The sequence below is a fragment of the Schistocerca cancellata genome, chromosome 5 (genome assembly GCF_023864275.1).
Source record: "Schistocerca cancellata isolate TAMUIC-IGC-003103 chromosome 5, iqSchCanc2.1, whole genome shotgun sequence".
Classification (NCBI taxonomy): Eukaryota; Metazoa; Arthropoda; class Insecta; order Orthoptera; family Acrididae; genus Schistocerca; species Schistocerca cancellata.
In genome coordinates this window covers 504,275,304-504,287,588 of record NC_064630.1, presented here as the reverse complement: position 1 = coordinate 504,287,588, position 12,285 = coordinate 504,275,304, and the positions used below count along the sequence as shown (strand labels likewise).

General features: G+C 39.8%; 1 protein-coding gene across 5 annotated transcripts in view; it reads right to left on the bottom strand.

Moving 5' to 3' along the window:
* The window catches only part of LOC126188892 (protein phosphatase 1 regulatory subunit 12C-like), a 385,917-nt gene that overhangs the window by 269,418 nt on the left and 104,214 nt on the right, over positions 1 to 12,285 (bottom strand). For all 5 annotated transcript variants that reach the window (XM_049930575.1, XM_049930576.1, XM_049930580.1 and 2 more), the window contains exon 3: positions 4,919 to 5,037. In XM_049930575.1, the coding sequence (XP_049786532.1) occupies positions 4,919 to 5,037 (119 nt within the window). The remainder of the gene's footprint in view (positions 1 to 4,918; positions 5,038 to 12,285) is intronic.

Below are 12,285 nucleotides of genomic sequence, written 5' to 3'. Positions count from 1 at the left end.
GACCTATCATACCATACACTACAACCTTCTTTAACATGGGCCACTGCTCTTGTTTCACAAACCAGGACTTTCTCATTGATGCCAACACTTGGCAAAGAGTATATACACTTCTATAGTACCTGAACACTGCATGAATTTATGTTGTCCATACTATTCTGAACGTAGCCATAGAGTGTTTAAAAAATAACATAAAATTTACATGTAAGCCTGGATCGACAGCTGCCAATTTTCTGTTACTAATGGAGAACTGGCGACTTTAAAATTCGCACCCTGCTGTAGACTGAAAGAGATTCTCTGAAAGTGAATGTTTTTTGTGCTGTTTCACGTATGAAAGTGTATGGCTTTCACTTTTTTCCTGGGGAAACTAACAGATACACTGTACCTACCTACATATGTTGCAAGACTGGGTGTTCCCTAAACCAATAGTTGATATCGCAAATGTCATAATCCAACAAGACTGACTCCACTTCATTGGCAAAGAAGTATGTCACCACATGAAGGAAGAACTTCGAAAGTAGTGGACTGAGCACTACACTCTGGATGACTCGGCACTCTTCAGATGGCCCTTACGGTCTACTAATTTTCTTCTCTGACAGCATGTGGAAGACAATGTTTATGCACAACCTTTTCTGACAACACTGACTGAAGTCCATAATCACATAAGTGCTGTGCTACTGAAGACTGACAGAGACTGGCTTGAAATTTACTATCACATTGGTGTTTGTCATTTAACAGGATGAGGGAACATAGAACATTTGCAGCCATGTATAAGAAATTTGGAAATGTGCTTTTTGATACAAAGTATTGTCTACTATTTTTTTTTATATATAATACTTTGTGAAATAAAGTTATACAAGATCAGACAAGTCATTTGTAATCATGCTGTAAATTGCTTTCCACCCCACTGTCATTTTCCTGAACTTACAACATTCCACATCGTCTTTACTTATCATTAGTCATTTATTAATAGTTCATTTTATCCAACTGATATTTCTTTCCTGTATAACTCTTTCAAGCTGCAATGGAATGTGCATTACTTTGAAACTTCCTGTCAGGTTACTAGTACGTACAGGAGAAATCCTGTGCAATTTGGAAAGTAGGGGAGAGTTATTGACAGAAGTAAAGAAGTGATAGCAGTCTGGTAGTCACGACTTGATTGCTCAGCCAGTAAGAGCATTGTCCATGAAAGACAAGATACAACATTGGTACAAAAAGTATAGATTGAAAACATCAATCCTGGAAAGCCCAATCTCACATGATTCAGTAAAGCTAGAGGTATTTTTATGACTCAATTGAGGATTTTTTGGTTTGGAGGATGCACATCTCAAATGGAAAGTCATCAACAGTTGCGAAGTAGCTGCAGGCTTGTCTTGGAAGAGTGCTGGGACCCTTGCTGTTTATGGTTTATATTAGTAACCTGCAGACAACATTAAAGGTAACCTCAGACTTTTTGCAGATAACATGTTATCTATAATGACATACTGTGAGAAAAGTTGCTCAAATATCGAAGCAGATCTTAAAATTTTGAAGTGCTGCAAACATTGGAAATTTGCTTTAAATGTTCAGAAAGGTAAAACAGCGCACTTCACAAAGAGCGCAATGTCAACTGTCGCAACTGGAACACGTCAACTCGTACAAATACACTCCTGGATATGGAAAAAAGAACACATTGACACCGGTGTGTCGGACCCACCATACTTGCTCCGGACACTGCGAGAGGGCTGTACAAGCAAAATGATCACACGCACGGCACAGCGGACACACCAGGAACCGCGGTGTTGGCCGTCGAATGGCGCTAGCTGCGCAGCATTTGTGCACCGCCGCCGTCAGTGTCAGCCAGTTTGCCGTGGCATACGGAGCTCCATCGCAGTCTTTAACACTGGTAGCATGCCGCGACAGCGTGGACGTCAACCGTATGTGCAGTTGACGGACTTTGAGCGAGGGCGTATAGTGGGCATGCGGGAGGCCGGGTGGACGTACCGCCGAATTGCTCAACACGTGGGGCGTGAGGTCTCCACAGTACATTGATGTTGTCGCCAGTGGTCGGCGGAAGGTGCACGTGCCCGTCGACCTGGGACCGGACCGCAGCGACGCACGGATGCACGCCAAGACCGTAGGATCCTACGCAGTGCCGTAGGGGACCGCACTGCCACTTCCCAGCAAATTAGGGACACTGTTGCTCCTGGGGTATCGGCGAGGACCATTCGCAACCGTCTCCATGAAGCTGGGCTACGGTCCCGCACACCGTTAGGCCGTCTTCCGCTCACGCCCCAACATCGTGCAGCCCGCCTCCAGTGGTGTCGCGACAGGCGTGAATGGAGGGACGAATGGAGATGTGTCGTCTTCAGCGATGAGAGTCGCTTCTGCCTTGGTGCCAATGATGGTCGTATGCGTGTTTGGCGCCGTGCAGGTGAGCGCCACAATCAGGACTGCATACGACTGAGGCACACAGGGCCAACACCTGGCATCATGGTGTGGGGAGCGATTTCCTACACTGGCCGTACACCACTGGTGATCGTCGAGGGGACACTGAATAGTGCACGGTACATCCAAACCGTCATCGAACCCATCGTTCTACCATTCCTAGACCGGCAAGGGAACTTGCTGTTCCAACAGGACAATGCACGTCCGCATGTATCCCGTGCCACCCAACGTGCTCTAGAAGGTTTAAGTCAACTACCCTGGCCAGCAAGATCTCCGGATCTGTCCCCCATTGAGCATGTTTGGGACTGGATGAAGCGTCGTCTCACGCGGTCTGCACGTCCAGCACGAACGCTGGTCCAACTGAGGCGCCAGGTGGAAATGGCATGGCAAGCCGTTCCACAGGACTACATCCAGCATCTCTACGATCGTCTCCATGGGAGAATAGCAGCCTGCATTGCTGAGAAAGGTGGATATACACTGTACTAGTGCCGACATTGTGCATGCTCTGTTGCCTGTGTCTATGTGCCTGTGGTTCTGTCAGTGTGATCATGTGATGTATCTGACCCCAGGAATGTGTCAAAGTTTCCCCTTCCTGGGACAATGAATTCACGGTGTTCTTATTTCAATTTCCAGGAGTGTATTTGAGTGTGATATACGCAGGTGCAAGAAATGAAATGAACATACTGGCTCAGTCACAGGTAAACTGTATGGCAGGCTTCAGATCGTCAGTAGATAATGTGAAAATGCCATCAATCTGGAGAAGTGATTGCTTACAAAATACTATAGAGTCGCACCCTAGACTACTGTTCAAGTGTTTGGAACCTATATGAAATACAACTAACAGGAAATACTGAATGTACACAAAGAACAGCAACATGAATGATAACAGGTTTGAATGACCCATAGGAGAGCTTCACGGATATGCCAAAAAACCTGAATTACAAGACTTGGTAGGCACCCTATGGCGGACACAAGCTATCCTGGGAAAGATATTTACAAAGTTTCAAAATACAGTATAAGTAAGGAAGCTAAGTAATTACAGTGTGCACAGAGGTAGTTGAGCAATTCTTCATCCTGAGCTTAAAGCTGGAACGGAACAGGAAGAAACCCTAATATGTGGTACGAGGGTCGTTTGAAAAGTTCTCAGAATCACCACGAGAGGTCAGCACTGGTGCAAAGAGTTGTTCATGTGATATTCATTGGACTGTTGCCTGTAAACTTGTGCCACATCAGTCCTCTTGGAAGAGAGCTGTGGTAGTGACGTGGCTCTGTTATTGTTCTCGCATAATGATTTGCGAAGTCGGGGGGGATGGGGGGGGGGGGGGGGGGCAAGGTTCAAACAGCGATTAAGTACTTCGTAAAGAAAGGCATTAAAGCAACAGGCATTCACGCCAATTTTCAGAATACACTGGGGACTCTCCTCCTTCATATTCAACTGTTTCCAAGTGGACAAATGAATTTAAATTTGGTCGAGAGAGCTTAGATGATGATGATGATGATGATGATGATGATCTGCGCACTGGTCAGCCAACATGTGTCACTATTCCAGAAATCGTTGCAAAAGCACACAAAATGGTCACAGAGGATCGCCGATTGAAAGTGCGTGAAATTGCTCACGCCTTCTGGATATTTTTGGGACAAAAAACTAAACTGTTTTGCTAAAGGCAGACCCCACCCAAAAACATATGTATTGTTAAAGCAAAAACACAGACAAAAGAGCTTCAACCTCAAGATGATCATACTAACAACTTATGGCTCATGACTGATGATACATACAGAAATGCAGTTTCACTATGACACACACAACATTTAATGTGCTGTGTGCTGAAAGTGCGAGAATATACACTGTCAGAATTTTCATTACCAATTGTGGCACTGTGATTAATTGGGTAAAGTGTGTGGTGCAAACCTGTGACCAAGATATTGGCTTGACTGCCGGCAGAGTGCAGCCTTTCTTCTTGCATCACTATGAGAGCAAGAGTGGTGGGAAAATTTCCGACACCTTAACTTACCTCTCTTGAATTCATAAAACTATGTTGTCTGTATAATCCAAATCCTCCAGACATTTATGGCTGTTTTTCCACTCCTTTGGCTTTTCACTTCAAGCCAACTGTGTGTCATCAAGGGATAGTGATGTGGGCTAGGCAATTGACCAGTGGGCAATTGCCCAGTGGGCAGGACATTTATAAATGGGCTTTTGCCCAGGAATTTGCCCAAAGCAGTTTTATATGGCCAAAATCTGGGCATTTATGAAAAAAAACTTTTAAAAGTTTTTACTGCTAGAATGGACAATTTACCAATTAAAATAAGGAATGTGATGATACTCAAAATATTAAAAGTTGGAAAATGTTTACTTTTAAACCTCCATATAACATTCATTGCCTTTATTAATAGAAATGAAAGGAAGCGTGTTCACATATTAATATTATCATCCTAATATGACCTTTAATAATGATGCAGGTATTAATTTAGTGAGTTCGCAACTGTTACATACCTTTAGCTTCAATATTCTGTTGAAGCATTTCCTCCATTTCATCTGATTCAGCAATGTCAACTGGAAGTTCAGCATCATTGTTGACAGCTGCAACATTCCCACCGTGTTCTATCAGGTACCTACGGAAAACGAACGAACAAAAAATTTTACAAAATAAATACTGCAGTTATATGCAGGCCAATACAATTATTTTAATTATTTCTAAGAGATTTATTTGTAGTTTCAGTAACAAATTCATTTGCAGCATTTCAAGTTCTGGATTTTCATCCACACTTCATTATTCTTTTCATGTACCAGTACTTGAAACTATTTCAGATAAAAGTTACTGGCAGCCAGTTACAGGCTATATATAAATGGTGATAAGATTGGGCCCAGCTGAAAGTTATAATTGTTGTGTTGCTTTTAGCCACTATAGTCAAATAGAAAAATGCTCTGGTAACTGAATACTGTTGATTGCTACATTCATCGTGTATTCATTGGCGAGGCAAAGTATTCTGTTGCTTTCATTCAAAAAACCAAACTCTCATTTGGTGGCTCTTTCATCTTCTTCGCCAATATGTATTAACTACCACACAGCTCACAACTAGATCCGAAACACCACCACCACCACCACCACCACCACCACCTCCTGAGTGGGGCACATGAGAAGTAAAGAGTTAACAAAATGATAAAACTGATATTTTTAGAAAATCTTGAAAAATAGTGCTACATTATTTTATTTATTCATAAATAATAATTTTTTAATATTCTCAGAAGTAATGTTACCAGTTCAAACTGCGATTAAATCTTGAAGCATTTCCACTTTCCTGATATTATATTAGTCTAGACAGAATATCAAAGAAGATGTAATGTTCCAATGGATGAATCATTTGTCACTTCCAAATAATGTTATTAACAGTACACCATGATAACTCAAGTTAGGAAATATGAACAGTTACATTAAAGGCCTCTTGGTTATACCCTGCAACCAGTATTAATAAGTAAATTATTAGTATCAGTTTACTCCTGATGAGTGGTTCACTACTGTACTACTGTGGTGCGCACGAAAGAAGGTGGGTGGTGAGGCGATGCATAGTAGCTAGCACTAGTGCACCATGTGCCGCTCCAGCCGATAGAGTCATTCTTCTGCATCTGCCAATAGTACACACTTGAGGGTGTTCGTAAAACATTTAGCATTGATTTTCATGTTAGTTTAGGTATTGTGAGCTTACTTAGCCACTTCATTGGTCATTATGGTGCACAAAGCAGATAAAAGATATATTACACGTGGCAGCGACAGTTTACCAAGCATGTAAAACCTACTAGTGAGAGTCAGATGCAGAAACAGTGGCCCATTACAGTACCCATCCCTTCACAGCCAGTTACCAGAAGGGCAACAGCACATCGCACTGCCACCTTCCTACATACACACCACTACAGTATGGAAGATACATTCCAAGCTAAGAATGATGATAGCAAATGAGTAATAAATTCAATTTTTGTGATGGTCTACCTGCATGTATGGAGCATATCACAGTTCTCTCTTACAAGAAACAGGGCAAGGGGGGGGGGGGGTTATGGGTGCTCAACATCGAGGTCATCAGCGTACAAGAAACAAGTTCAAAAGAAACAAATGTAGAATGTCCACTTTTATTTCCCTTGGTAAAACAGCAAGCACTTACTGTGTCATTACGTTACTTCCATGAATGAATGACTGAGTTCCTTGTCATTAAGTTTAATTTATTACTATCACAACTAAACAAAACAAAAAGTACTTTAACTATTTTGCTTAATACACTCATATCCCAATAAATGCCACAAATTATGAAACAAATAAGTAAATTTCTTCTGTCTTGCAATATGTGACTAAGAATAACTTTTAGCTACTGGTACTATGACAAATGGGTAAAATTTAAGACCAAGAACACGGTTGCTGTTATAGACACTAAGTTAACTTGGATGTTGAAACATCAAGTTTCAAGTAGCCTGTAACACCAACAAAAATCACACGTTTTTGAGTATACAATACAATTACAGAGATGAAACACACACACACACACACACACACACACACACACAGGCCAAGTGTGAGCTGGATTCTTGTTCTGAACGTTTTGTACAAAGTTAATCTCTATACATAAAACACAATGTCTCGAATCAGTCAGTCACTCATCATTGTCCAGCCACAAAAGATAGAAACTTGGAAATTTGCAGAGCGTGTTAAGCTTATACTGTATGTGTCGTTAAAGAACGGATTTTTCAATATTCCATCCCTAAGAGGGCGAAACAGGGGACAAAAGGCTTTGTGAAAAAGTCACTATTAAGGCAATTTTGAAGCCAGAACCATGAAAATTGGTATTTGAGTACTTAGTTAGAAATAAAGAAATACGTGTTTCAGCATTTTTGGAAATTCAACCACTGAGCGAGTAAAATATTGAGTGCATGTATTTTGAAAATAAATCATTATTATAGAACTATGAAAGCATTTTTACAGCTAAATCTATGAAAACTGGAATCTGACATCTGTTAGAAATTTAAAAAAATACATTTGTTTCAGTGTTTATGGAAATTCAATCCCCTAGTGACAAACAGGGAATGAAAACTTTTATGAAATTATTTAATTATGAAAGCATTTTCAAAGCTCAACTATAAAAATTTAGTATTTAGCTCCTTTGTTCGAAACAAACAAATACATGTTTCACTGTTTTTGGAAATTCAATCCCTAAGAGGGTGAAACGGGATGAAAATTTTTAAGAAAAAAATTTGGATATATTTTTAAAAAAATTTGACAGGAAATCTATGAAAACTGGTATTTCACTAGATATAAAGAAATATGCATTAGGGGGCGAAAGTTTCTATGGAAATGACTAACAGAAACCATGGACTTGAGCTAAAAGAATCATATTTTGGTCAGACGTACAATCCGAAAAACTGTGCTTCTAAGGCCTTAATTAGTGTTAAAAGATTAGAAGGTTTTGCAATCTGTGGACAACAGTGAACAAAGCAGAAGGCAGTAACCTAGTTATGCATACTATGCACACAAATAGTTCGTCTATAGATTTCGATAAGTGAGTTTGCGAGTATCAAAATATGTGACAAATGACTATCTTTTGACTACAATTACTTAATAGCCTAATTTGTTTACACTGCTGATGGACCACAGACCTTAGTATTTGCCAAATTTCAATTTGAAAACTCTAACCATTCCAGAGAAAAAAGGAGCTCAATAGACTAGCAGGCAGACAAGAAAGTGATCTTGTAAGGCTTCCATTTTTACCATTTTTACCAAGTGAGGTATGGAACCCTGAAAATAAGAATTCCAAAACAGGGTCAAACTAAGCCTTTACATACGGTTATCATATTGACATACTAGCCATTATGCTAACGAAACATGGATGCACAAGTGACATTCGAAATTATTATCCACCTTACATATTACTATGTAATTCTCTTTCTTATTGCTATTACTGATCCACCATCAGTTGCTTTTACAAGGCAAAATGAGGATGTATATCACTGCCATTAAAAGATACATATCTATAGCACTTAGTCACTCACTGTCAGAAGATGTCCTGCAAACACCCCCTTGTTCATTACTCTGAAATCTAACCAACGTTTTCTTCAAAGTCTTTCTTGATCATTTGCAACTAGAGCCACTTAGAATGACATCAGGGCTATGTGAAGAACTATACAAAAGTCTTGACAGATGCGAGCACACTAGGTCGTATTTGTCAAGGATGATAAATGAGCTTCCTCCATTTTTTTTTAATAGATCTATGGCCTTTACAAGTTAGTGAAATACTCATCCGGAATATTATGTAAGCATTGTCTAAGTGCTAAAGACTGTGTGCACATCTGGCAACAATGCCAAAAAAACATGACCACAAACACCTTGTTTAGATATTTATAGGTTTTTATCAACATATGTCAAGACATTCCCTTTTCAACACATCACATGCTGTCTATCACAACCATAGTAAAAACCCATGATAACTTGCCAGTAGCCATGACATGTTTAGCTCCTAATAGAGGTTAGATTAAGAACAGCCTAACGGATTTATCAGTGGCCTGCTCCTCGTACTTCATCAATTTCTTAATAAAAGCAACTGATGTAGATATTATTATTATTATTATTATTAAATAATGTCTTATGTAAAATATTACTACCACACATCTTCAGCGCAGCAAAGTGACCAATGAAAGTAAGTATTGTGAACTAATTCCCTGTTAGATGATGCAAGACAGCCTAAATTTAATGTAGACATTTGAGTGTATTGTACATTTACACATTTTGTGACAAATTTCTTATTTTGTCTGAAAAGAAAATATGTTCCAAGATCTTTTTTACTTATTCCACATCCGTAGAGACAGTTTCCCTTAGGGTCTAGGGAAAGAACACTTGCATTCATGTCTATCACATGTTCTACACCCCTGAATACCTCCTCATTCTGGTAGCAGGGAATTGAAAGTAATTCAAAATCATTGATAGTGACCGTCTCCAAATAATCATCTCCCTCATTCGCAATGTACTGTTTCCAAAAAGTTACAAATAGCAGTTAAACTCTGTTTTGGAACAAGAGACAGCAACCTGGATCCTTCAAAATATTGTACGCACTTTCCACTGAAATGCCTAACAATTTTCCAAGTTTTCTGTTGGCGACTATAGTCACTGGATACCACTTCAGCAGTGTTATTTATTTTCTCAGTATGGATGGTGGCATGAGCTCTTAATGTGTACTCCATGTATTTAGCATAACACGATGTCTCAGGTTCCTAGAAGAGAGCTTCTTGAATTTTTCAGTGTGTAAGTAATACTACTAATTGTAGGTGGCACGAGACAATGGGCACTTTAGAACATAGTGGCCAGAAGTGAAGGAAGGCTCACTTGAGATTATCACGTAGACTAAGGAACATGTGAAGGCTGAAATGATAGGTGTACGTGACCTTTTAAGTCCTATACATGAGCTATAGCATTGTTAACGATTCCAAGCAACAGTTGCGCTATGCGCATAAATGTACTTTCCACTTGAAGGAAGCGTATAACCTGCAAATTGTCTCTCATTTATTACCACCATCAGCAACAACAACTCGCAACAAATGAAATAGAAATTCACTAAACAACTTGCTACGATCACATTTAATGCTAGCTTTATAATTTCCACAATCAGCCACAAATAAAATTATTTACTGAAAACTTAACTGTAATCCGGTTAATCTATTATATTGCCTGGTCACATGAGAGATTTGCTGAGCATTAACAATACAAGTTTTGGTGGCAAAAGCAAGCTACACAGGGACGAGATCATGTGGACTCAAATAAAGGGGCCTTTAATTTAATTGAACATGCAGTTGCACAAAGTTGACTAAACAGGCAGTATGTACACCGAAGGACCTGGTCAGGGATTTAAAATACTTTCAAGGACAGAAATAGAACATTGTCGCAATTGGATGCAAGGAAACTACATCATCACAGTGAGAATGACTACAGGCAACAAGCAAAAACTGCAGTTCAAGTGTCAAAGAAAACATAAATACAGGGCTATTACAAATGATTGAAGCGATTTTATAAATTCACTGTAGCTCCATTCATTGACATATGGTCACGACACACTACAGATACGTAGAAAAACTCAAAGTTTTGTTCGGGGTAAGCCGCACTTCAGGTTTCTGCCGTCAGAGCGCTCAAGAGCGCAGTGAGACAAAATGGCGACAGGAGCTGAGAAAGCGTGTGTCGTGCTTGAAATGCACTCACATCAGTCATAACAGTGCAACGACACTTCAGGACGAAGTTCAACAAAGATCCACCAACTGCTAACTCCATTCGGTGGTGGTATGCGCAGTTTAAAGCTTCTGGATGCCTCTGTAAGGGGAAATCAACGGGTCGGCCTGCAGTGAGCGAAGAAACGGTTGAACGCGTGCGGCCAAGTTTCACGCATAGCCCGCGGAAAATTGGCTCATGCCACAACTGGAGACCGACAGCGCCGACTTCATCTTTCAACAGGATGGTGCTCCACCGCACTTCGATCATGATATTCGGCATTTATTAAACAGGAGATTGGAAAACCGATGGATCGGTCGTGGTGGAGGTCATGATCAGCAATTCATGTCATGGCCTCCACGCTCTCCCGACTTAACCCCATGCAATTTCTTTCTGTGGGGTTATGTGAAAGAGTTAGTGTTTAAACCTCCTCTACCAAGAAACGTGCCAGAACTGCGAGCTCGCATCAACGATGCTTTCGAACTCATTGATGGGGACATGCTGCGCCGAGTGTGGGAGTGTTGATTATCGGCTTGATGTCTGCCGAATCACTAAAGGGGCACATATCGAACATTTGTGAATGCCCAAATAAACTTTTTGAGTTTTTGTATGTGTGTGCAAAGCATTTTGAAAATATCTCAAATAATAAAGTTATTGTAGAGCTGTGAAATCGCTCCAATCATTTGTAATAACCCTGTACAGTAGAAACATTAATGCTACAACACATAAAATACTATTGATGCATAAAACAAACAATTTAGTCCGCATCAGGTAAATGGTTCATTCCATGTTGAGTGATGTAGAAGTCCCAAATCTACCATATTCAGCTTCTTTGAAATTTGTACAGAATGTACCTAAGGGATTTGCATGAATTTCTGCCAAGTTTCAACTCCACCCCTAACTCGGTGTAGGTACAAGTGCCAGTTTCAAAATGGCAACGAACATATAACAAAACATTTATACAATTGCGTCCATCAAAAGCATCTTCATTCTGGTGTCCTTTTAGTTAAGGTGTAAAAATTAGACTTTATTCTTTTCAGCACATTTAAATACTGTTTGATAAGTTGTAACCAATAAAATTTATGTTACCTGTTTCCTTTACTAAATGTGTTTGAAGCATTGTTGTCTTACAAGTTCATGAATGTATTGCATTATACTGAACAAAGAGTTCAGGATTTATAATGATTTGAAACTTGTCATAGCAGCAATAACTTTCTGATAAGTGGGTGAGAGGAAATTGAATATATTCATGCAGCTTTGAAAATGTTAACAATTCTGGATGTCATTTACTGTGTAAAAAGTGTGTAAAGGTCTGGAAGATGGAAAGTGTTTTCTTAAGAAGAACAAAAACTGCTTAACTGACCAAGTCATTTACAGTTTGATGACACTTCTGAGTTACATATTCATCATGAAGCACTGGTTGAGCTCAGATACGAATTTCTATGAAGACCATGCTGAAATCCTTCTGATAAAAAGAATGAAACAATACGAAGTCTACAATGTTCTTAACAAAGTCACTGTCTGTCTGTGACTAACTTCTAGGTTAGAGATATATTTTATTAACAATATGCCACCTTCAATCAACCTATCACAATGAACTCTGGCCCAAGGCACTGCAGCCAGCAGTCGT